General features: G+C 40.0%; 1 protein-coding gene and 1 long non-coding RNA gene across 5 annotated transcripts in view; one reads left to right on the top strand and one right to left on the bottom strand.

Annotated features, from left to right (window-relative positions):
• The first annotated feature begins 1,149 nt into the window (after positions 1 to 1,149).
• Positions 1,150 to 27,544, top strand: part of ARHGAP25 (Rho GTPase activating protein 25) — a 91,432-nt gene continuing 65,037 nt past the window's right edge. The window contains exon 1 of one of the 4 annotated variants that reach the window (XM_077958349.1): positions 1,150 to 2,003. In XM_077958349.1, coding sequence (XP_077814475.1) covers positions 1,943 to 2,003 — 61 coding nt within the window. In that variant the 5' untranslated portion in view covers positions 1,150 to 1,942. 4 annotated transcript variants of the gene reach the window in all.
• LOC144333759 (uncharacterized) lies at positions 1,565 to 27,544 on the bottom strand. Its single transcript, XR_013402752.1, has 2 exons — positions 10,412 to 27,544; positions 1,565 to 10,263 (listed from the first exon to the last, which is right to left on the bottom strand). It is a non-coding gene; the product is annotated as an uncharacterized LOC144333759 (long non-coding RNA).

The following is a 27,544-nucleotide window of genomic DNA, read 5'->3' as shown; positions in this document are numbered from 1 at the left end:
GCGAGATGAATATGAAGCACTGACCTGTGAGTTTAGTGACAGGGATGTCGTAGGTATCCTTGATAAGAATATATTTTTTGGGGTCATGGGGCAAAAACATCAGCTAAGGGATTCAGGAGAGAATAAGAGGAGAGATATTTGCAAGTTAGACAGTTCTTACTAAAGCTTGGTTCAGAAATGAAGGAGAGAAATGGGACTCTAGCCCAAGGGGGTGGTGGCATCCAGAGAGTTTTCATGTGGGATAAAAAATAATAAATTTGAACGCTGACAAGAAGGATCCAAGAGAAAGAAGAAATTGATGATGCAACAGGGATGGGAGAGCGGTAACAGCCAGTTCACCCATTGTACCAAGAATAAGATTAGGGATACAGCTTGCATGCAGGTAGGTGAGCAGATAGAGTGAGGGAAACTTGGGGACATTCTCTCGCAGTTACATTGATTTTCTCAATGAAACGGGAACCCAGGTCGTCAGCAAGAGTAAGCAAGTGGCAGGTGAAGAAGAAAGTATAACAGAGTCATCTAGGAGAGTTGGAGAATGAATGGAGCAAGGTGTGCAGCTTAGATGCTGGCTAACAGTGACTATTCTGAGCACTTTGTACTGGCTTTTCTACTAAAGCTTCACAACAGCCTGTGAAGTAAGCCCTATTATTTGCCCCATCTACAGATAAGAATTGAAGCACAAAGTGGTCAAGAAACTTGTCCATAGTCCCACAGCAAGAAAGCCAGGATTTGACTACCAGTGATGTGTTTCCAGGGCCCAAATGCTTAATCACTAGGTTAGGCTGACCCAGTTAAACATGAAAGCTTGTCACGTAACTGAACTAAATAGAAGAGAATAAAGGTTGAACTAATGTTTGTGGTGAAACCACTCTGTGTCAAGCTCTGCACTAGATGCCTTTGCAAAAACCCTTTGAGCTGTGGTTATTATCAACCCCATTTTACTGATGAGGACATTAAGGTCTGGAAAGATTCAGTTGCTTGTTAAAAAGTTGAAGAGCTAGCAAATGGAAGCCCACACACCTGATTCTAAAGCCCACACCCTGTGTACAATGCCAAAGAACCCTTATGATATGTGAGTGGGTCGACCTAGCTTCAGTTGATTCATTAAAGCCAAATACATCAAAACCCTCCCTACATCAGGCTGAGATCACTTGCAAACTTTATCCTGAGCAGCTGGAGAGCTTGCGACATGGTCCTTAGAGCAGGAAGAATTTAAAAGAAGATAACTTTGGGGAATGTTGGTTGTTTTTCTGACCATTTTTGGATGCTTGATCCATTAGGTGAGGAAGAGGAGAGCTTAGAGTTGAAGTAGAAGATGGGAGTTTGAACATTTTCTTTTAATTAAAACTGTAGCCTTTTATAACAGAAGCAACCATTCTGGTTTTTCAAGCATTTCCAAAAACCATTTTCTCAAGAAAGAGTGCTCATAATGTATCATCTTTACTGAACGGCCACCCACTTCCTCAAATGCAAGGAAGCAGACAGTTAAAAACACACACACACACACACACACACACACACACACACACACACACACAAAACCGAGAGGCAGCAGTTGTTTATCAGGACCTCAACTCAGTGAGGCCTGAGATTCTTTCGAAAAGGAGTTTTGCTTCCCATGACGCAGAGGGAAGTGTCAATTGGGATATTTCTGGTAAAACTGAAAGCAAGAAAAGCAGGGTGCCAGCCCCTGTGGGACTGAGGGTGGAGGCTGGGGGAGTTTGGGTGCCATCCTCCAGTGACAGATGGATGGACCTTTCATCTAAGAGAAAGGAGGAGACACGTTGGCAAATCAATCTCAAGCCTAAGATTGCTTGTGAAGCAATCATAAGGAGGAACAAAAACAGACACAAAAACAGAGGGAAAGAGCGAAAAGACAAGAAGGGCGCAAACAGTGACAGACTCACCGCTTCACTAACTACTCACTTAAACTGGAAGCAAAATGTCCCTAAAATTGCCAAGGAACTGGGATTTCAACCTGAAAGTGGAGGCTGCGAAAATAGGTATGGTTGGTGTCTTGTCTTTGTTGCCTCTGTGATTCTTACGTATACTCGAGCACCATTTGCATGTTGGTCTGCAGGGAGCATAGTCTACTTAAAAATGGATATCGCAGCAAATCTGAGTTTGAGGGACCATTTGCATTTAAGTTGGCATGCCAGGTCCAAGTTCTAAAATGCTGGGAGGGGGTTCTCTTTCATTTGGACAAAACAGTGGGATGGAACTTCTTGGTGTACAGGATCTGGGGTACTTCAGATGATTTAAGGCTACAGATTACACACCAAACTGTGAGTTTTTAGCATATTCCATTTCCTTCCTGTTTGGAAACTCATCCATATTTTGAATGGTTCTGAACAGGAGCACAAAGACTAGAGTCTTTTGAGGTGCTCAATCTGTAAGTAAATTCAATGGGTGTTCTGTTTTGTGAGCCCAGGAGTCAAGGTGTATTATTTGTAGCAAAAGGTAGACAACAAAAACAAGACAGGAACATAAAAAAGTACTAAAGTATAATGAAGACCTTATGTAATAAAGATACAATTAAAGGAACAGAATGGGAGGGAATTCTTAGATGAGTTGGAAAAGAGATGTATTTATTATTATTTTAAGGGAGACTGCATATTTTCTGAGATAGTCTGTCCTTTAATCCTTACCCTGTCCTTCTAATGATGATAGTGATACATTAAGTTTAATCTATATATTCGTTGTGAAGTTCTTTACATTGATTTCTTCTATTGCTAAATTGGTCACAGTAATTCACGGTAGAGCAACTGGGCTGAAAACGATTGCCTACATTTATGTATCTCGGCCATATATGAGATAACTTCCTTGATATTAGACATAGATAAGTATTAAGGTGTTTCTAACAGCTTGGAGGAATTCTGCTTGAACAAGTTTTAGATTTGAACCTCTAAAGGGATTAAGTGTGCTACTAAAATAAGTGCTTCATTGAAAAGTCACAAGCGGAGCATTAATGATGTAGGTGTGAGAAAGGATTTGAAAGAAAACAGAGTAATCAGAGAAGCCATTTATCTTGATAACCAGGGGAGACTAGTGTTCCCTAATCAAGCTATGAATGATTGTATGCTGAGGTCAGTTCAGAGAAAAAATAGTGTTCGTACCTCTTACATAAGCAAGAGATTTTCCTCCTAACTATCATTGATACCAATGTATTTGGCTAATGCTCAATGTATGTCATACAAATTATACGGTTCTGTTCCTTTGAAAGTGTCCTACTTCTACATAAATAAGGTCATTCTGCCCTCTCTCCACCTGTGTTTGAACACAGGTTATTAGGGTCTTACACTCTTTTGTTTTAAAAAATGAGACAGTTGAGACAATTAATAGTTAAATGATTTTTTTTTCACAGATATAGGAAATTACCACACTACAGCTCAAGACTGTGTATACTCAGGTCTGGGATTTGATTGAATGAATTTCATGATTTTTACCAATGTTTCTTAAAGCATGGTCCCATAGATAACCTATATCAGACTCACATCAAGTGCTGGCTAAAAATGCAGATTTCTTGGCACCATCCTTACAAAATCAGAATCTCTGGAGGAAGGCCCAGGATCCTGCATTTCAACAAGCACCCCCCACTTTCATCCTCACCCAAGGAAGAACTCCTGCTGTAGGTACTGTGGTCTGTGTTCACTAGCCCCAGCAGACAGTTATCACCCATTTAGTACAGAGCACAGTGCTTGGACTTAACTGGACACACAATAAATATTTGTTGCCTGAATGAATGTTTCAGCCAACAAAAACAAGGAGATGGTGTTATTTAGTATTACTTAATGAAAAAATAATAATAAGGACATAATGAAATACAGAGGAGCCCTTGTCATTATCCATGCTATCTACAAGTTTGTTACCCTGAAGGACTGGGCTACGGTAGGATGCATTTATAAGTGTCACATGAACTAGAATTCAGATCATAAGCTGAGTCCTCTGATGGGGGAGAGCCCCTGACTCAGTCACAGGACTTCCAATCCCCTCTCCAGTATCCTGTGTCCAGATGTAACTATAGGAACTGGCTTACCAATATATCAAAGAAACTTACCTCTGTTGGGAAGACCTGTGGAACTGGGAGTTATGTCAGGAAAGCTGACAATCTGTGGTTTTAGTGTTTTCTCAACCTAGATACGATTAACATTTTGGGTTGGATCGTTTTTTGTTGTGGGGCCTGTCCTGTGGATTATAGGATATTTAGCAGAATCCTTGGCCTCTACCTACTGGGAGATGGTAACACCCCCCTACCACTACCAGTTGTGACAAATAAAACTGTCTTTACATATAGCCAAGTGTTCCTTGGGGATGGGGATGAGGGTAATATCTTCTCTAATTGAGAACTCCTGGAGTAGATGATCACCAAAAGGGTGGAATATAAGGTCACTTGGGACTAGAACCCAAATATTAACTCATGATTCACTCTGTAGCTCAATTTTTTGGAGGCTGTTATTGAGATCTGTCCTCAGGGAGCCAGGCCATAGCTTAGGAAGGACACTAGAATGGGCACTTGGTGAAATAGAAGACACTGCCACAGAATGTGACCCAGGAAAGGGGCCCTAGCTTTTTTTGATGAGCTATGCTTCCAGTTTCCAGAATCTTGTGAGCTGGAGTGAAAGTGAAAGTCTCTGAGAGCGAGGGGCGGGACTCTCCACTGTACTTCCATCTCAGAGCTGAAGAGGGTCTTGCTGGATGGCAGACTCACCTGAGTCTACTACCATGAGTCTGACAGATATTCATGCAGTGATGAAAAAAAGTCACAGACCTTCCTGCATCTGACCTATTGATCCTGGTGGGAATAGGGGTTGGAAGAAAAAGGAAAATGCAGAGCAAAACAGTCTTGACTTGAGGTGGAACCAAGAGCACACACTTCTTCCTTTGATCCTTTGTCATCTTCAATTTTAGAATTATGACAGCTTTTCACTGCCTTCACGCAGTTACTCAAATATTTTGCTTGTTAATTTATGTAACTTTTTAACTGAATTGTCATCACTGGAGGACAGGTCCAGACTTTCTGGACCTCCAGTCCCAGGTTACAGGGCTTTCTTGAAAGAGTTACATGGCTTCCCAATGACCAGGCCAGTCTACTTGAGCACATTTTGTGCCTTATTTGAACACTGAAATGCAGGTTCCCCAGGTTGGGGAATCCTGAAACTATATAGCCCATGGTGAACCGATTTGTGCTTGTTTGACGTTCAGCTTTCTGAACATCAGAAAGTGGTGAGAGCTTTCTTTACAATTCATTACCAAACTTACCATATGCTAAGCAGACCAGCCTGGGTTATGGACTGAATGTGGTCTGTTTGCTGTGCCCAAAGTCTTTGCTTTCCATGAGTAGCCTCCAACTGGTAAAGATCCCCACACATGCAAGTAGAGTCGCTGCTACAAATACAAACAATTAGCTGGGCATGGTAGTGGGCACCTGTAATCCCAGCTACTTAGGAGGCTGAGGCAGGAGAATTGCTTGAACCTGGGAGGCGGAGGTTGTAGTGAGCCACGATCATGCCACTGCACTCCATCTTGGGCGACAGAGCAAGACTCCGTCTCAAGAAAAAAAAAAAAAAAGAATATGAACACGGCCTTCCTTAGACACTGAACAGCTACACAAGGGAGCTGCTCCTTCCAGGGCCCACTCTGTTTTTATGCAGAAGTTATATTGCTATTGGTTGTTTAAGTAAAAATGTCTATCCATATGTTGCTGTTGACTTAACATTTAGGCATAAATTAAATTCTCTCCACCAAGTGCATGCTTCCTGCTGCCCAGGCCAACAGCCTTCTGGCCATTTGAAGAAAATGGACTGATGTCACCTCTGGGCCTTCTGCAGCAGCAGCAGAGTGGGGACCAACCTAAGTGGTGATGGGACGATAGGACCTGGTTTTATACCCACTCATGCACAAAATTCTCTCTATACATGCCAGACGAGGTCAACTTAGATTCTGTACTTTGTCTGAGACTGTGCACTTGGATTGGCAGAGGCTAACTCGGTGGTTCTTGGTGCCTATGTGTCTGAAACTAGGCCAGGGTTAAGATGCCCAATGGCCCTGGCGTGGGTGTACATCACTATAAGTCACTTCATTAATGGTAGTGCTGCCATCTCCCTGTCTCACACCTCACAGTTATGCAGCATCTTCATATAGCATCCAATGGGAGAACTCTATGGGGACTCCACCAGCTGGAATGTGGTCCTTTTGAGTAAGGCCCACTGTGGAGGTGTTGGAAAGATGCTCGGACCAACTGAGAGAAATAAGTTGATGAAAATGGTCCTATCACACACAAGGCAGCTTGAGGAAAGAATCTTGCATGAAGGTGTACCCAGGTCGAGTGGTCTGAACTTGTATTAAGATACAAGAGATGGGAGGGAGGAAAGAGTAGAAGCAAAGTCCCACTTGTGGTCACAGCAAATGAGACCAAATAGTACCTGGAAGAGCATGACGGAGAGCCACAGTGAGGCACAGGCAGATTGTGGGGATTCTGTCTCAGAGGATGGCATGGAAATTTTGTAGAGTCCCCAGACAGGAACTGAGATACAAAAGTTACAAAGAGAGAAAATAATTGACATTTCGTGTGTTAGGCTTTACTCATCATCCTTTTTCTCTTTGAAAGCTTGTTTAAAAACCAAAAGTCACTTTGCAAAGAAAAAAAAAATGATACCCATAGGCCTGCCAGATCTAGAATATAACTTTGTCTTCTTTGAGGGACTGCAGTGCTTCCTCATTTCTAGTAAGACAGGAGTGCAACTTACTGTGTTCTCTTTGTCTTGGCTGCCAGGAAGCTGAGCTAAATATGAAATATGAAGATAGTCCTGCAGGGCGTACTGTTCAGTGGGGGCAGAGACAACTGCAAAGTGGTGAGAGAGGTGCTGTGATGAGAACAACTATGGGAGCCCCAGATAGTGCCTAAGAGGAATTCTGACCCCACACCCCTGTTCCCATCACTGCCATTCACCTTCCTTGAGATCTGGGTGCAGATGTTCTTGAGGGCGCCCCAGACTTGCCGTCTTTCTCACAGTGATTTTCCTGCACATCGTGTCTGCTTTTTTGGAGAAGCAGAAGGCTTTATACTATGTACAGACCCTCTGCATGAAGGAATTAAATGGAGTCTTTATGATCTGGCCCTGCTTACCCGCCCACCTCTCTCTTGTCACCTTCCCTTCCCCTGCTGCATACCGGAGACTTCAGCCATGTCCTCCCTTCTGCAGCTTCCAGCTCTTTCTCATCTGCCTGGAGCCCTCTCTCCATCCGGGTCTCTCTTACCGCCACCCAGTTCCTACCCATGCTGTGGTCGCAGTGTAAACATCTTGTCCACGGGGAGTCTCTAGTTCTTCTGATCACTAAAAAGAGAGTATAATAATCATTTCCCAGGCCATTTAAACAGAGAAGTTTACAGCTTTCAATACTATGGACTTCCTTTGAGATAAGAGCCATGAACATTTCTGAACATGGAGATATGAGTCAACCCCACAACTAACTGATCCTTTGGCTTTTGAACAAAATGAGTTATTCTTAATAAGGTATGTAACACCAGCACTCTAGGCCCTCACTGGGGAGAATAACCTCAAATTGCCCAAAGAAAGGGGCTAAATTGTCCATTGACTCTTCCTGATAAAATTGTGAAAGAAAGGAGAACGTATGATATAGGAAAGTGTGCATGAACTTGGGACTCTGCTTTAAACAGCAGTGAATCTGGGGCAAGTTGCTTAGCTTCTACAAATGAGACTAGTAACACATATGCTGAGAGGAAGAAAATATTTCATGCATATGACATATGTTAGGTGCTCAGCAAACATCTGTTTCCTTTCTTTATAGACAGTCTCATTTCCAACCTCAGATCAGACTAGAAGCTGTACTTGGATTACATTATCTTGCTATGCTCACAGAATAGGGTTCACTGAGTTGTCTTTTAATGTTAGATCCTCAGTTTATAGCTTTCCTGCAAGTAATGATTTCATGAAATCTGCTCCTAATTGTACTGGAAACATGAGAAGGAAGAATGGACAATGCCAGCGGCTTCTATGTATAACTCTATGTGAGAAAGTTGCTTGGGAATTCAGTGCTCAGAAAATAACTTTATCTTCTTTGAGGGACTGCAGTGCTTCCTCCTTTCTAGTAAGACAGGAGTGCTACTTGCTGTGTTCTCCTCTTTGTCTTGGCTGCCAAGAAGCTCAGTCACAACTTCTAACGCCCATTTGATTAGCATACTTTTCGACTTTGCCTTTGATCAGAGTTTATGTGTTCATTACAAATAATTTCCATACTTAAAAAAATTTTATTATTTAAAAATACAGATGGGGGAGTCTCACTATGTTGCCCAGGCTGGTCTCGAACTCCTGGGCCCAAGCAGTCCTCCTGCCTCAGCCTCCCAAAGTGCTGGGATTACAGGCATGAGCCACCACACTCAGCTTCAGATTTTATACTTTTTAGTAGTGACTGAGCATTGCAATTTATCTAAGAAGGGTTCAAGGAATATTAAAATGTTAAAAGTTATTTCTTTTAGTTCATAAAGTAAAACGCAATCCCATAACCACTCATGTTCTTTCCCTAGAGTTACATAAAACTATGGAATCTTCAGTACATTCAGACCAGTCATTTCATTTCGTTCACTCATTGATTTACTCATCATAAAACATGTGTTTGCTCACCTGTATGTGATAGGTACTTAAGCAGCATTGCCCTGCTGTGCCTGTCATGCTGTGAGCACCCCTCACCACCCCTCCACCTTTCTAAAAGTGATGCTCAACTTTGCTACCACCATCTATTCTCCTTAAGCTGTGACTAACTAAGGTGACAGCTGCTGCACTGTCTACTTTCCACACCATACTACCCATCCACCCCCAAAACATGCACACATGGATCTCAGCTCTGGATGGGGCTGGCCATACCCCACTGCTGGAATTTTGGCCTATGGTGGCTGAACCATTTGCTTCCTTGTTGGTTTGGAGTTTCAAAGTGAAAGAGGAAGCAGTACGATATAGAGTTCCTGAGTCTGATGTGAATACTTTTTAATATTTTAAAATAATTTTATAAAGTTTACAAAAAGAATTTTCTGGCAAAGTGTAAACTACCATAATGGAATGAGCCAGCTATCACACAGTGGTTAAAAAGCTGGCTTGGGGGCCAGATTGTCTGAATTTGAATCCCAGTATCATCAGTCGGTCACTGTGTGACGTTGGTCCTCAGGTTTTCCAACTGTAAAATGAATGCAATCCTAGTACTAACTCATGCAGTTATTGTGAGGATAAGAGAAGATGATCTATGTCAAACTTTAGCATAAGAGCTGGTATCTAGTAAGTGCATTATAAACACTAGTAATTATCATTTTATCATTATTGTAATGGACATCAGCTATAATGGAGATCTGATATCAACTCCTTTGAATTAAGTCATTGGTGAAAAGCACAGCCAGCAGTGCCAGCGTGTTGTCTGTCTTGGTTAAGTTTAGTTCTTCATTCTTTTCTTTAGACATACGGTCTTTACAACATCTTCAGATATCTCCTTTCCTGCCCAGTGTCTGTTCCTGGCTCACAGCACACATACTGATCTGCAGTTGACTGGCATGTTCTGTTTCTTACTCTTTATGCTTCCAAATACCACATATTCACTTCCTTCTCAATTTGCATGACTTGTGTCAATTTTGTCTGCATGGCTGTTCTTGTTTTCTTCCTTTTTGCTTTATTTTGTTTGTCTGTTTTTGCCAGTTCTTTTCCAAATCAGTAAAATGCCTGAGTTGTGACTTTCTAATAAAGATAATGATAGCTTCTGGTAAGTTTCCTGCAGAATGCCTGCTATAGAAGTGTCATTGTCTCTGTGCTATGACAGGAGCAGTTCCTCAAACTTTCCTTGCTTTGGGCAGGCAAAGGGACTCTAGGTTGTTTGCTGTGGAAGACCCTCCTTCATGACCTAGTGCTTCCTCCTCCAGAGCTGTCGACCGTCTCCTACTGTCACGTGTACCTCTGGCCACTGAAGTGAGGTTGGAAGTTGTTTGTTTGGGCTTCAGGGGCTCAGTGTTTAACTGCTTGTGATCACTTACATGTGGGTTACAGCAGTGGCAGAGCAGTTTTTCCTATTAGCTGTAAGAGGCCTGTACCTGTCGTACCAGTCTCTTTCAGATCATTATTTGTAGATATAATTGTGGGGGGAAGAGCAGGACCTTCAAAATGAGGCTCCCGTCTTTCTTGTCCTCAATTCTGCTGATGCTACCCAAAGATTCTTGTGCATGCATTCTTCCCCTTTGACGGTCATTCTGCATTTGATTCCATGCACCTGGTCATTCAGAAACCAGAAATCCACTTTACTAGTGGGTAAGGAATTTTCTTATGCAGACAACTCAGAGTAAAGATGATAGCAGATAGAGAGCTGTCACCTCCAGTCCATTCTCAGCCCAGCCCTTGTGCTCTGTCCTGAGACCAACCTGTTTGATCTTGATTTTGGCACTGATCTTCTTCCTCTGAGCGGTCCGCATTCTCCTTCCCAGGTAGAGTGACAGCTGGCCTGATTTGTCTGGGACTCAGGCTGTTCCTGGGACATGGAACTCAGTGTGAAAACCAGGAAAGTAATGCTAGAATCAGCTCTCTAGGCCCAGGGAAACAAAGCTGTGATTGTGATAGGTGCTCTGTATGTTTCTTGAACTGAATTTCCTGAGAAGCCACACAATTTATGGCAAAAATTGATTTAGGAGAAAATATCTTTAAACCTGGAGTCATTGTTCTTTCTTTTTAGTACTCATGGTTAGAAGTCCTTCCAAATTCATTTTTCAGCCTCCTTGAAACTGTCATGCTAGCTTCCTCCATCTGTTTTTATGAAATCTGTTAGTCTTGCTCACATTTTCTCCAGAAAGATCAGGAGCCACATCTGTCAGTGTATTGTAAGGTACTTCTTTCTAGAATCACACAAAAATTCCTACCTTTGTGGGTTCTATGTCGGGCCCCTAAGTTTGCTATTCTGCTTTCTGGATTTTTTTTTTCCAACTCTACTCCTCCCTCCCCATTACCATGGCCAGCACCCAGCTCCTCCTGGGAAGGCTCCCTGAATTACCCAGGTGTAATTAGTCCCTCTCCCTTCTGTGACACTGTACTGTTTTGCTCATTTTTCTTCTATTCTGATTGACACATATTTATTGGACACTTACTATGTGCTGGACACTTTACTAGGCTCAGAATGTAAGAAGATGGAAAAGATTAGGATTCTGACAGTCTCATTAGAGACACTCTGAGGAAGCAGGGCTGGCCCACTAAAGGGAATTAGACATATGCAGCGTGACTGTGACTGTGACATTTAAAAAGCTGACACAGGGTTTGTTCTGTAACAAAAGCTTTTCTTGCCCCACTTGAGCCATAGCCCCTAGATATCTACAAGGGGCAAGTTATTACATGTTCATTCAAGTCTGTATGCTCCTTCCAAAAAGCCACAAATCAAGCTTCTAATCCCACATTGTCATTTCTGGTTTAGAGCCAGTAGAGAGTGCCCGCAGACAATACAGTTGCATTTCCACCAATAAATGTGGTCTATTTTCATTATTTCTCCCCAGAAAACCCCAAATTTAACCGGTTTTCTGGCCAGCACAAAATTATCCCAATCTCATTCTTCTGTGGCCTGAAATGCCCAGCATGGTAATGAAAGTGATTGATACTGTAGTAACTTTGTGTCTTCACAGATAAAAAGTAAGATTCCAGATAAAAATCATTTCCTGAAAGAAAAACAAAAAAGGACACTTGACTTAACCACGAAGCCATACCTGAGTGTAGGAGGCAGTCTTTGAGAATGAGGCCTCTAAAGGCAGATGAGCCTGGGTTTGATTTCCAGCTCAACCTTTCCTCACTTCTTTGACTGTGGGCAAGTCACTTTAATGTCTCCGTGTCTCAGTTTTCTCATCTGAAAAATGGGGCCGGTAGTTCCACCTCCTTTGCAGAGTTGTTAGATAATACTTCCTCCAACCAGCTCAGCCACTCGTAGTCATAAATAAACCACGTCACCCCCGTAATTGTACCACCTCTGAAATCTCACTTTCAGACTTCCCACTCTGTGCCCACCACATCCTATGTGCCCAGCTCACCCACTCTAGCAATTCTCTGACATTACCTCAGTAAGCCACCATTCCATTGGTCCCATTTTTTCACTATCAGTCACCGCATTAGGTCCTCCTTACCACAGATTCATAACTAGCATGAAATCTACTACTGAACATGCAGCCTTAAATGATCTGGCCATTTCTCCTCATCATAACCCCTAACCCTATTTAAACCCAATAATCCACCTTCTCAGTGCCTGTACCTGGACAGCTGAACATCACTGGAGAAAATCACCCCTGAGCTGCCTGGATTCACTTTGAATTTATGACCAGTCATCTGAGGTGGGCACTCGACATAGCCAGGCCAACTTACCACACCTACTGTCTTAGTCCACTAGTGCTGCTGTAACTAAATGCCTGAGACTGGATAATTTATACAGAACAGACCTTTATTTATCACAGTTCTGGAGGCTGGCAAGTCCAAGATCAAGGTGCTTTCAAGAGCAGTGTCTGGTGAAGGCTCATTCCTTGTAGATGATGCTGTCTCGGTGGTCTCACATGGCAGAAAGGGATGGAAGGGCAAAAGGGAGGAGTGCTGTGACCTCACATGAGGGAAGGGCAGAAGAGGGTGAACGCACTCATTCAAGCCCTTTTATGAGGATCCTAATGCCATCCATCAGAGCAGAGCTGCTATGACCTAATCACCTCCCAAGGGCCACAGCTCTTACTACTGTTGCATTGGAGATGAAGTTTCATCATGAATTTTGGAGGAGACGCCATCATTTAAACTATAGCACATACCTAGTAAATTCACTTTCATTTTCCCCAAAACGTTTATGCCTACTTTTAAATTTTCCCCTCAAGGCCTTAACACTTCCTTCTGCCGTCACTCTCGCTGATAACATTCATAGAGAAAAATATATACAACTAAGTGAGAATTACTCAATTTTCCTACCACGAAAAGCTTTCGTCTACCCACATCTTCATCTCCAGTATAGCCCATAGGCCTGGACAACAGGGGCCTCCATTGGAGACATGTATTTTAGAGGGTCCTGCTCTTTTCTTGCACCATCTGTACTCCTTCCTCCCCACAGTGCAAAGAGTCTGGTTAAGGGGACATGCACACCTAGACCCTGAGCCCTGCCTGCCTTCTAGACCATCTGAGATTGTGAAATTACCTACGCAGATGGCCAGGAGCTGCAAGAATGTTTTCCTAGGTCCTCCCAGTGGTTTTTCTGCAGATGGTTGATTGCAGCGAGGCCCAGAACAAAGTTCGGATGTCTGGGCTGGGGTGTCCACATCCATGTGTGTGAGGCCCCTGACTATGAAAAATGGAGCTGGAGATGGAGGGAGAAGGGGCATAGGTTTAAAGACAGGGACCTCCCCAGGGCCGGACGCGGTGACGCACGCCTGTAATCCTAGCACTTTGGGAGGCCAAGGCAGGCGGATCACCTGAGGTTGGGAGTTCGAGACCAGACTGAGCAACACAGAGAAACCCTGTCTCTACTAAAAATACAAAAGTTACCTGGACATGGTGATGCATACCTGTAATCCCAGCTACTCAGGAGGCTGAGGCAGGAGAATTGTTTGAACCTGGGAGGCAGAGGTTGTGGTGAGCTGAGATTGGGCCACTGTACTCCAGCCTGGGCAACAAGAGCAAAACTCCATCTCAAAAAAAAAAAAAAAAAAAAGACAGGTACCCCCATGTAGACATCTTCTTGACATAGGCTTTCAAATATAAGTGATAGATCTGATTCCTTCTTCCTCAGCACTCAGCCCAGTTAAGCACTGGTGCATGCTACTCCACTAGGAAGGTTCCAATCAAAGTCCCTAATAATCCACACCTTGCTAAGCCAAGAGTGAATCCTCTGTCCTCGTCTTACTCAACTGTCCTGCAGCATTTGACACCATCAGGCATTTTCTCCTTGAAAAAAAATTTTTAGACTTCCTTGACACCATGCCCCCTGGCTCTCCCTTACCTCGTTAGTTATTCTTTCTGAGTCTGCTTTCATGAGGTCTTCTTCTCTACCAGATCTCTCAACAATGAAGTATCCCAAGCAGGACTGGCCACATCATTTGTGGAGCCCAGTACAAAATGAAAGCGTGGGATCCCTTGATCAAAAATTATTAAGACTTTCAAGATAGTGACAGCAAATCATTAAACCATGTGCAGGGACCATCTAAGCATGGAGCCCTTTATGACTGTACAGGTTTTCTGTGAAACTGGCCCCGGTCCCAGGGCTCAGTCCACCTGTCCTCTTATCCAACCTTAAAACCTTTAAAGCTCTTTCCATGGCTTTAAATCCTACCCTAACTTTCATACATTAGCTCCAACTTCTTTTCTGGATTCTGGATGGCCCCACATCTCCACCTGAATATCTCACAGGCTTCGCTCCCCCAGTGTGTCCAGCACAGAATGCTGAATCATCCCTCTTCCCACCCCTCCACACCCATTTCACCTGCCCTTTGCAAAAGGCTCTACTATTCACAGAGTTGCTCAGGCTAAAAACCTAGAGTCATCTTCCACTCATGTTTTCCCCTTCCACTCCAGATCTAATCTACCAGAAAAGACTTTTGGATTCACCACCAATTTATGTCCTTAATCTGACTATTTCCATTATCTCCAATGCTGTAAACACCACCATTACTTGCCTGGTCTAGGAAATAGTTAGCTGACTTGGCTTCCTGCCTCCACTCTTGTCCTGGACCATGTATTTTCTGCATGGTGGCCAGACTCGACATCTTTTAAAAGTGGAAATCATATATGTCAGTTCCTCATTAAAATTTTCAGTATACTTAGGATTAAATTCAGACTCATGATCCCTGCCCATGGGATCAGGCCCCTGCCTCTCTCTGTCCACCCACCTTTAGTCCTCTGCTCCTCCCACTCTGTGTCCCAGCCACACTCTCCTTCTGTTAACAGTTTTTTGAACACCCAGTGCTCATAGACACCATCTCAAGGCCTGTCTGCTGTTCTTCCTGAAATATGCTTCCCAGATCTTACCAGGGCCTTTCCTCTACTCCATCCAGTTTTAGTTCAAACATTATCTCTTCAAAGACGTCTTTCCTGACCCTAGCATCTAGTATAATTAGCTATAATTAGCCCCTGCAACTCCAAGCTCTCTTTATCCCATTATCTTACATTTTTTCTTTATACTGTTATTTGTGCCTGAAACAATCTCATTCCTTTGCATGTTTGCACTAGATCGTAAGCTTCTGAAGGCAAGACTTTGCCTGTCTCATGCACTTTTAGATAATCACTGCCAAGGACGGTTTCCAGCACATTACAGGTATCAAAGAGATTTTTGTGAAATAGCCTGTCTGTGGCCTGTTAACTTTTCTCCAGCCCAGTGAAATTAACTAACTTAAAATGAGTCCGAAGCATTTCTTTTTTCCTGTCCTTATTAGTGATTGAACAACAGTTTGGTCCAGAGAGATATTTCTGACTTTTTTATGGAGAGGGAAGTGGGGCTTTCGGTTTCTGAAGCTAATTTGGAACAGCATGTGGGTAACTGAGCATTTAGCTATCCCCGAGGGCGGTCAGGGCTTAAGTCATTAAGGCTTAGACTGCTGAACAGAGCTACAAGGGGTATGTCTTGCTCCTATAATCAAAGTCTTCTTGATGACTGAAACTCAAGTGTGGGCAAAGAAATCCTTCAGACTCAGCGGCCCCAGGAAAAGCAGCCCTACTCAGGAATCCAAACATGAAAGTTAAACCTCAGTTTTGTAGTGTGGGCAGTTAGGTTAAGTGGGTAACTGTGATTAGAGGTGAGGATGGGCAAAGGAGAGGAAGAAAGAAAGACAGAGAAGCTTAGAGAGAAAGGGAGAGACACCAGCATACAGGGGTGAGGGAGAGGCAGATGGAAGAAGGAGGAGGAACAAGCGGAAGATGGTGTGGGTGGAAAAGAGGACCAATTGCATTGGGCCCTATGCTTAGAAGGGCTCCATGCTGAATCTGATGTTTTGTTGTGACCATCCTAAAATTCTTAATGATTTTTGAACAAGGGGCTCTACATTTTCATTTTGCACTGGGCTCTGCAAAGTACGTAGCTGACTGACATTCTGCCACCTTGTTTCCCAGGAACTAGGTCACCTTTGAGCCGTCCCGTGGCCTCATGACTTCCCCCTACCCCAACTGACCGCACCGTCAGTCCTGTCCACCTCCTACCTGGATTTCACATTCATCCACTTCTCTTATCTCCCTTTCAAGCCCAGATTCCACTATAAGCCTCTTAACCATTTCCCATCTTGCAGTTTTCATGGCCTTTAATTTCTTCTCTGTGAGCACCCCAGTGCTTGCGAGTGTCGATAGTTTTATTGATCAGAGCAGTCACCCTGGGGCCAAAGGGAATCATGCAAAGGCAGCCTCAGTGCTTCAGCTGAACATTCTCAACTCCTCCACTAAGTTAGTGGTTACCAAATGTGGCTGTCCTGGGGAGGTTTAAAAAATTCTCCAGACCCAGGTTCCACTCCAGAGACACTGATTTAAGTAACAAGGGCTGTGGTCTAGGTATTCGAACTTTTCTAAGCTCCCAAGTGACTGGATATGCAGCAAAGTTTGTGATCTGCTGCCATAAGTGTTGCTAAGACCCAGAGAAACAGCACAATGGCAACACATTCACAAAATGTTTGCAGTTGTGTTACTTTATTGTAGTGGTTTTGAGTTTTGCAAAATTTTCTTTTCTAAAAATATACATTAAGACATTATTTAATATTCCAGAGTTCAGCTTTGAGTAAAGTAACAGTCCATGAGGTAAAGTGATGTGTTAGGGGGTTACTGAAACCAAAAGTGAAAGCTTCTTGCTTATAATGTGAGTAGTGGGGAGGAGGCGCTAGTAATAGTTATTAATGCCGCTTGTCAACAGGCCCATGGAAAATAGAACAATACATCCTTTCTTTCCCAGCAATTCCAGCTGACATTTATTTCACCCGCTTTAAGCCTGAATTACCTATGGACTATCTTAGAAGGACTTGTTTTTGGAATGACATTGCAGACTCCAAAAATTGTGTACTGCTTCTGACTGTTTCAGTGTCTTTCACTTGTACACAGTGTCTCATTCCATCCTAAGAGGGGTTAAAGGATGCTCGTCCTCACGCTGAGCCGGGGAGGGTGCAAGACTTGCTAACTCAACCAGCCAATAGGGGGTGCTAGCCTAATCCCAGGAAGTCTTCTCACTCCCAACCCAAACCTATTGTTGGTCCACCAGCAACTTTGGATGGAAACCAGAGGAGAATAGGAAGCCCCAGGAAAAACTCAGGCATGTAAAAAAGGAACCAATTTTAAGGGTGGAAAGCTAAGGTGGAGATACATGGCATGTATAAATACAACTAAAGAGCCATGGACATTTGCCACATTTTAGAGGACAGTAAGACTCTTACTATCCTCCAGTTAGCAGTAGATTTCCTCCTTTTCTCACACCTGCCCTTGCCATTTTCCCTTTCTGTTCCAAACGACTTCAGAATGGCTTACAAGTACACCAAGCTAACATATGTATCAGGTTTATATTCAGTGTCTTTCCCTTTGTGTCCATGGATTGGCTTTAGTAAGCCCATAACCCTCTAGAAATTGTATGAAAAATTATATGCATATAGGCAGATTCTCAAAGGGGCCTGTAATCTCACAAAGATTAAAACCATTGCTTTATGTTTCCAAGTACAGAAAAGCTCCTTATTAAGTAATCCTGTAATAATTAGTCTTCCTGGTCTGGACCAATCCAAGAGCGACAACTAACCGGGAAATTCCTAGAATGGCCCGCTCGTCCTGGCCAGCCACAGGCCCGCATCCTGTTCATTGCGAGGTGTAAACTAACGCTGGGAGTGGCCACTAGATGGCGGCAAACTTAGCCAAGTTTGGGATGGGCTTCGTTTGGCGCTACCCACTGGCAAGCAGTGCAGGTTCCTGGCAGCCATTTCATTAGCTTCAAAATAACGCGACCATGAATAGTTGATTGAATTATAGACCCCACGTAAAATCCTTTTGGACCCCACTTATTGTGCTGGAGCAGGGATTTACTGTTCTTTGAATTCACTTGGTCTTTAAAGCGTAGAGGGCAGGCAGCAAAATTACCCTCCACGTCCTGACGTCTCTAAGGGAATAAAGTTTGGGACTGCTATAAATAAAGAAAACTTGTTAAAGTTCATGAAATCAGCTATGGAAATTGTGGAACATAAGTCATGGTTCCATTTGTTCTATAGAAGTGTAAAAAATGAAATCTGTTCTTCAAGATAGAAAAAAAAAGAGAGAAATATTATGAATTTCATTTAAAGGAGACACCTGCCATTTCTGTTTCCAAGTTCCCCTGGGGCCCACAGCCTTTTATTTGATAGTAGGCTTCCAGAGGAGCAGTGGCATTATTGGTACCTTACAGATAAATGTAATGGGCCTCTTTAGGGCTGTTTTCCCAACTCCACCTAAGGGCTCCTGACCCAATCTCCAAGGATGGCCACTGGCTTGAACTTTGGCTTGAACACTCCCTCTTGGACATAGCCAACTAGAGTAGAATGAACAGCTGCCTCAAGCTGTGTCTTTCTCATTTCCCCTCAGTCTGAGGTTCACAGAGAATAGGCATTTGTAAGTGAGTCCTGGAAATCAGAGGGTACTAAGAAGAAGGCCTTTGAACTCTGTTGAGAACTCAAAACCTGCAAAATCTGCCTTGATTTCTACTCTTCCTGTGCGATGAGTTCCAACCCCCCAAATTTCCCTAGATTTTGTGAAATAATATACTATGCTTTAAAAATTACAGACACATAAATATTATATACATAGTATAGATACAAAGAGATAGATAGATAGATAGATAGATAGATAGATAGATAGATACATACATACATACATACATATATACATACATAGATATCAGGGTTTCCCAACCTCATCACTATTTTGATCCAGATAATTCTTTATTGTTGGGGGCCATCCTATGCATTGTAGGGTAGTCCCTGGACTTTACCCAACTGATGACAGTATCAATCCTCCCAGACATGAAAACCAAAAATACCTCCAGACATAGCCAAATGTCCACTTGGGGTGGATGGGTGGGTGATAAAACCACCGCCCAGTTGAGAACTATTGGCTATCTATCTTTCTATTTATCTGTATCTAGATTAAACCAACTTGACTTGGTATCTGTTTCTTGCAACCACGATATTAACTAAGACAATAGGAAAATAAAGACCTAGAGAAATTATGTGAAATGCTCATATAGTAACACAGCAAGTTACTGTATGGCAGAATCAAGACTAGATCCCAGAGCTCCTGAACATGAGTGGACTTTCTGCTACTTTCCACAAGAGAACTCCTGTGCAGGCTCTTTAACCACACCAACTTGCCCAGCATCTTGCTTTCCTTTATATCAAAACCCAGTGCTACTTGAATTATGGAAGGAAAACACTACTGGCTACATTTTCTTATTTGTTCAGGACACCAAAATAAATAATGTGGGTGGGGATCATGGTAGGGCTTTCTTCACAGGAAGTTGAAGCAGTGTGGGCTTGTTGGCATCGCATGGCTTTCCCTAGCACCTGCGAAAAGAGCAAGCTAAATGAAGGGGTGCTATCAGTCCACTCTGAAATGTTACTCCCTGATCGCTGGGGTAGATTTAGCTTGATGTTGCTCTTGAATGTAGTCTTTCCCACATTCCCATGTTTTTTCAGGTTACTTACCTCAACAAGTCACTATAGAATAGTAAACATCACTTTATTTTTTTCATTCAGAACTTGCCTTATCTGTGGAAACATTTGAAGGTCAGGAGAAGGTGAGAATGTCAGCTCTGTGTAACAAATGTGCAACAAATGTGAGCAAATGAAAACAATGTTTCTAAATTGTCATCCAGTAAAATGTATTCATTTTGATCTGCAATTAGATGGGTTTTGTTAAATACATACAGCCAGGTAACAACCACCACAATCAAGAGTTCCATCACTGTAAAAAATTTCCTCCTCCCATCTATTTCTAATCAGCCCTCTCACCCATTCCAAACCTTGGACAGCCACTCATCTGTTATTTCCATGCTTTTGCTTTTTTCGAAATGTCATATAAATGAAACTATAATGTGTGTTTTTTGAAACCTAGTTGCTTTTATTCAACATAATGCATTTGAGATTCATCCATATTATTACTTGTATAGATAGTTTTGTCCTTTTTTGTTTTTCAGTGGTATTCTATTGTATGAATGTATCTATTCATCACTTGAAAGATATTGGGATTGTCTCTAATTTTTAGACATTATGAATAAACTGCTGTAAATATTTGCTTATAAGTTTGTGTGAGCATAATGTTTTATCTCTTTTGGGTAAATATTGAGGAGTGCTACTGCTGGATCATATGATAGGTATATATTTAACTTTATGAGAAGCTACCAAATTGTTTCCCAGAGGGGCTATGTCATTTTTTGTTCCTACTGGCCACTTACAGAAATTTCAGCTGTTTCTAATTCTCACTGATCCTTGATATTGTTAGTTTTTTTAAAATGTATGTTAATTATTCTAATATATTTGTAGTAGTATCTCATTGTGATTTCAATTTACATTTTCTTAATGACTAATGCTGTTTGGCATCATCTCACTTGGTAAAGTCTCAGATCAAATATTTTGCTCATTAAAAAATTTTCTTTTTTTCTTATTGTTGAGTTTTGTCCCTTTTCAGACACATGATCTGCAAATATTTTCTCCCAACCTATGGCTTGCTTTTCACTCTCTTAGGGCTTGCTTTTCATTATCTTAGTTTTAATTTTGATGAAATCAAATATCACATTTTTCTTTTATGGATTGTGCTTTTGGTGTCAAGAGTTGTTTTTGATAACCTCAATCCAGTATATTCTGTAAATATTGAATACATTTCATAAATATTACAGACTCTTTGAGTCTTTTGTTCAAGTCCTGCCTGCAATGGTTTGCATGCGTTTTCTTTTATTTTTTCTCTCCAGCACTGCCCACAGGAACACACCCACACACTTAAGCATTATAAACACAGATTTCCTGTGTTACTCTGAACTCTCAACCCTCCTTTTCCAGGCCTCCTCCCAAAGATCATAAAAGCCACATTTTCCAAAATATCTTTTATCACTCAGAGAAAAGTGCTGGAAGATTGTAATAACCAGTGCTATTTTTATGGCAGAACACTCCAAAATAAAAAAAAAAAAAGTATCATACTGGATTCTCTTTTTCAAATTTATGCAAGTTATTTCAAAATAGCATTCTGAAAACTCACCCCCCGCCAATCCATCAATTCCAGGTATAACATAATAAATGCTATGTATCAGTTGAATTTAATGTTAAAGTCAATTAGTTAGCTACATTTATCTATTTGTATTTTGAAACCTCTTTTCATATATTAAAAGGAACAGAAATTTTTGCATGCTTTTTCTTGAGTCTGAGTACAACTTCTACCTACCTCTCTTGGGTCTGATTTTAAGTAGGCTCGTTTCACAGTTGATACAATAAGAAAATGCCAAGAAAGAGGAGTAGGGGTAATGGTTGAGTTAAAAAGTTGAAAGGGAAAAATTTGATTTCATTCTTGAGCACACAGAGCAACTCTCTTTCTTTAGTTTCTACAATTATACATTAAGATATTTACTATTTCTTTTCTTAATGTGCCCTAAACCAGCTTATTATAAAACATGTTATTTTATGTTTGATGAATCACTATTTGGTATATGCATTAAATTTAATGAAATTATACCCTTAAAACATAGCCCATAGAGAATTATGTGAAGATGGCTGAATCTGTCCCCCTACCTAGACAACAATTACTCTTTCCAAGTCTGTCTGATGTATCTATTTTGGAACCCTGGTGTCTAATCAAAACTGGCAGCTTCCAGAAGGAGGCTTGGACAGTGAGTTGTACTTAATTTCAGTGAGTTTCAGCTCTTAACACAATAGTGGCTACACATCATCTACCCCAGCCTTGTGGCAGGCTTTCCAGATGTGCATACATTCCAGTAGCAGCTTGTGCTCAACGTGCAGGAGCCAGAATGGGAAAAATGAACCCTGTCCTACAAATAACAGGGATCTATGTTGTGATCACTGATTCCTGCCTCTGATAACAGAGGTACAGACAAAGAAATGGCAACGCATGGTAACTTCCAGGGGATTTAAAGAGCATGTGCCTTTTCCCGTGTCTCCTTCATTTTTCTCCTTTTCCCTTTTTGGGAGCCAGACATTGAAGACTAAGACATTCAAAAGCAACCACATATATGGGGTAAGTTAGAAAGACATTGTACTTGCCCAGGGGAAGGTGCAGGCTCAGAAAAGACCTAAGAAGACTCCAAGTTTGCAGCTCGGGCTGATCCTTGGCAATCTACAACAATTACAACAAACAAACAAAATCCAGCAAATCCTTGAGGAAGGGAGACAATCTGATTTCCAGAGTTACCATATCATTAGATTCAGATATCCAGTTTTTAGCAAAAAAATTATGAGGCATAAAAAGAAACCAAAAAGTATGGCCCTCTCAAGGGAAAAAAACAAAGACCAACAGAAACTGTTCCTGACAAAGACCTGGTGGCACATCTACTAGACAAACACTTTTTAAAAAATCTTAAAGATGCTTAAAAAACTGAAGGAAAATATGGAGAAAGTCAAGAAAATGATGTATGCATTAAATGAAAATATCAAAAAAGAGATAAAAAATATAAGAAAGAAACCAAAAAGAGAATATTTGAAGAAATAATGATGGAAAACTTCCCAAATTTGATGAAAGACATGAATATAAACATCCAAGAAGTTCAATGACAGCTGATGAACTCAAAGAGACCCACATCGAGACACATTATAATCAAACCATCACAAGTCAAAGACAAAGAGGGAATTTTGAAAGCAGTGAAGGAAAGCTGATTTGTCTCATACAAAGGATTTTCAATAAGATTATGAGCAAATTTATCATCAGAAACTTTGAAGGCCAGAAGGTAGTGATCTGATATACTTAAAGTGCTGTTTTTTTGGCTGTCAACTAGAAATTTTATACCCAGAAAAAATATTCTCCAAAAGTGAGGGAGAAATTAAGACATTCTCAGATAAACAGAAGCTGAAGGAGTTTTTACCTGTCTTTGCAGTAAATGCTAAATGGAGTCCTTCCTGCAGGTTGATACACAAGGGCACTAAACAATAAATTGATGCCATATGAAGGAAAAAAAAACATCTCAGCAAAGGTAAATACATCTACAATTATAAAAGTCAGAATTACTATAATGATGGTATTTAACTCCACCTTTGGTTTTCTGCATGATTTAAGGGTCAAATCATTTTAAAAACAATTATTAGTCTAGAAGCTAGCATGATTGTCAGTCTGGTTTGTAATTTCACATTTTGCTTACTATACAATTGTGGAGACATGAAAAATTATTAGTGTATAAAGGTGTAATTTTGAGACATTTACAACTTAAAGGTGTGGGGTGCAGAGATGTTAAAGGAGCAGAGTATTTGTATGTTATTAAAGTTAAGTTTATATAAATTTAAAGTAGAATATCATCACTTTAGGATATTAAATGTAATCACAATTGTAAACAAAAGAAAATAGCTAAATAATATATATGTACACACACACGAAGGAAGAAAGCTAAACCTTTCACTACAAAAAAATCAACTAAGACAAAAGAAGATAGTAATGCAGGGAATGGAGGCCAAAAAAGCTGTAAGGTATGTAGAAAATAAATAGCAAATTACAGAAGTAAGTTGCTCTTTGTCAGTAATTACATTAAATGTAATTTAGACTAAGCTCACCATTAAAAAGACAAAGATTGGCAGAATGGATAAGAAAACAGCCCAACTATATGCTGTCTACAAGAGACTCACTTTAGATCCAAAGATACAAATAGATTGAAAGTGAAGATAGAAAAGGATATTTCATGCAAATAGTAACCAAAAGAGAATGAGTGACTATACTAATATCAAGCAAAATGAATTTTAAATTTAAAAAATGCTACAAGAAACAAAGAAAAACATTATACATTCATAGATTGCTCAGTACAGTGGGAAGATATAACAATAATAAACATTTACACATCTGATAACAGACCATACAAATATATAAAGCAAGCACTGATAAAATTGAAGGGAGAAATTGACAGTTCTATAATAATGTTGGAGACATCAATACTCCACTCCAATGATGAATAGAACAACCAGACAGAAGATAAGTGAAGAAATAGAGGACTTGAACAACACAATAAACCAACTAGATTTAAGAGACGTATACAGAACACTCCATCCAACAACAAAATACACATTCTTGTCAAGTGCACATGAATATTTTCTAGGATAGACCATATATTAGGACACAGTTTAAGTCTCAATAGATTTTAAAAGGTAGGTATCATACAGAGTATCTTCTCCAGCCACAATGGGATAAAGTTAGAAATTAATAAGAGAAGGAGAACTAGAAAATTCTCAAAATTGTGGAAGTTAAACAATACACTATTAAACAATAGATCAAGGAAGAAATCACAAGGATGGTTAGAAAATACTTAGAGGTGAATAAAAAAAAAAACACTACATGTCAAAACTATGGAAAACAGAGAAAGCAGGAATAAGAGGGAAATTGATAGATTTAAATACATTAAAAAGAAGAAAGATCCCAAATCAACAATGAACTTCATAATTTAAGAAACTAGAAAAAGACAGGAAAAACTAACCCAGAGCTAGCAGAAGGAAGGAAATAATAAAGATCAGAACAGAGATAAATGAAATGTAGAATATAAAAATAATAGAGAAAGTTAACAAAATCAAAACTTGCCTCTTCAAAAAAGTCAACAAAATTTACAAAGCTTTAGGTAGATAGATAATGAAAAAAAAAAGAAGATTCAAATTACTAAATTCAGAAATGAAAATGAGGGTATTGCCACCTATTCTACAGAAATAAAAAGAATTATAAAAGTACTATAAGCAATTGTACACCAAGTTTGATAACCTAGATTCAATGGAAAAATTCTTAGAAAGTCAAAACCTATCAAGCCTAAAGTAAAATAATAGTTTTCATTTAGAAAAGAATAAAATCTGAGTATACCTTTAACCATGGCAATTCAGTCAATAATAAAAAATCTCCTAATGAAGTAAAGACCTGATGTCTTCACCAGTGTGTTCTACCAAACATCTAAAGAAGAACTAATACCAGTCTCTTTGAAACTTCTCAAAAGAATTGAAACACACGGGAAACTTCCTAACTCATTCTACATTACCTTGATATTAAAGCCAGACAACAACATTTCTAAAGAAGAACTAACACCAGTCTCTTTGAAACTTTTCAAAATAATTGAAAAACAGGGGAAATTTCCTAACTCATTCTACATTACCGTGATATTAAAGCCAGACAATATTACAAGAAAACTGCAGACCAATATCCCTTATAACATTGATGCAAAAACCCTCCACAAAATGCTACAATAGAAAACTGACTGCAACTGCACGTTTAAAGATTATACATCAAGACCAAATGGGATTTATTCTTGGAATGCAAGGGTGATCCAACATAGAAAAATCAATCAATTTCATTAATACATCTCATTAACAGAATGAAGGGGAAAACATATGATCATCTCAAATGATAGTCATGTGTTTGACAAGATTCAACATTCTTTCATGATAAAAACGCTCACTAAACCAAGAATAGAAGGACTCTACCTCAATATAATAAAAGTCATATTTAAATAACCCACAGTGAACATCATACTCAATGTTGAAAGACTCGAAGCTTTTACTCTGAGATCAGGAACAGGGCAAGGATGACCACTTTTGCAACTTCTATGCAATGTAATACTTGAAGCCCTAGACAGAGCAACTAGGTAAGGGAGAGAAATAAAAAGCATCCATATTAGAAATGAAAAAGTACACTTACCTCTGTTTAGAGATAATATAATCTTATATGTAGAAAATCCTAAGGATTCGACCAAAAAGCTGTTAGAACTAATAAACCCAGCAAAGTAGCAGGATACAAAGTCAAAGCTCAAAAATCAGTTGCACTTCTATACACTAACAGTGATCAATCTGAAAAGAAAATTAAGAGAACAGTTTCATTTACAATACCAGGAATTAACTTAACCAGGAGGTGAAATACTTGCACTACAAAACTGCAAAAACTACAAAACATTTCTGAAAGAAATTAAAGAATAGAATAATGGGAAGACATCCCAGGCTCCCTAGGTGGGAAGACTTAATAGTATCCAAACCAACCTACAGATTTAATGCAATTCCTATCAAAACCCCAATGACTTTTTTTTGTAGAAATAGAAAAACTCATCCTAAAGTTCATATGGAATCTCAAGGAATCCTGAATAGCAAAAAAAATTTGAAAAAGAACATTGCTGGATAACTCACATTTCCTGATTTCAAAAATTATATGATTACTTATAAAACTTAGAGTAAACCAAAACAGTGTAGTAATGGCATAAAGACAGAAACAGATGAATGGAATAGAATAGAGTGTCTAGAAATAAACCCTCACATATATGTGTATAGTCAAATAATTTTCAACAAGGGTGCCAAGATAATTTAATGGGGAAAATATTATCTTTTCAAAAATGGTGCTAGGAAAACTGGATATCCACATGCAAAATAATAAAATTAGGCCTTTAACTCATACCATATACAAAAATTAACTCAAAGTGGACCCATGAACTAAATTCAAGACCCAAAACTGTAAAACTCTTAGAAGAAGACATAGGGCAAAAACTTCACAACATTGAATTTGGCAATTATTTCTTGGCTTCAACACAAAAGGCACAGGTAACAGAAGAAAAAATAGTCAAATTAGACTTCTGAAAATTTAAAAAATTATGTATCAAAAGATACTACAAACAGAGTAAAAAATCAACAGAGTAGGAGAAAATATTTGCAAATCATATATCTAACAAGGAATTAATATCCAGAATATATAAGGAGTTCCTAAACTCTACCAAAAAAAAAAAAAAAAAAAAAACCTCACAAAAAAACTCAGTTAAAAAATGGGCAAAGGACTCGAATAGACCTTTCTCCAAAGAAGATATGCAAATGGACAATAAATGAAATAATGCTATCAATATTAGTAATCATTAGGGAAATGCAACCCAAACTACAGTGAGACAGCAACTCACACCCATTATGATGGCTGCTGTTAAAAAACTGAAAGATAACAAATGTTGGTAAGGATGTGGAGATATCGAAACGCTTTTGCACTGTTGGTGGAAATGTTAAATGTTACAGCTACTACGGAAAACAGTATAGCAGTTCCTCAAAAAATTAAAAATAGAATTACTACCTGATCCCACAATTCCACATCTAAATATATACTCAAAGAATTGAAAACAGAGTCTTGAAGAGATATTTGTACATCACGTTCATAGCAGCATCATCTGTAATAACTAAAACATGGAGGCAACCTAGGTGTCCATTGACAAATGAATTGACAAACAAAATGTCTATTGTATATACATTCAATAGAATATTATTCAGCCTTAAAAAGAAGGACATTCTGCAATATGCTATAACATGGATGAATCTTGAGGACATTATGCTAAGTGAAATAAGCCGCTTCAAAAAAGACAAATACTGTATAATTCCACTTATATG

Source organism: Macaca mulatta, chromosome 13 (genome assembly GCF_049350105.2).
Source record: "Macaca mulatta isolate MMU2019108-1 chromosome 13, T2T-MMU8v2.0, whole genome shotgun sequence".
Taxonomy (NCBI): Eukaryota; Metazoa; Chordata; class Mammalia; order Primates; family Cercopithecidae; genus Macaca; species Macaca mulatta.
This window is presented reverse-complemented; position numbering and strand designations above follow the sequence as displayed.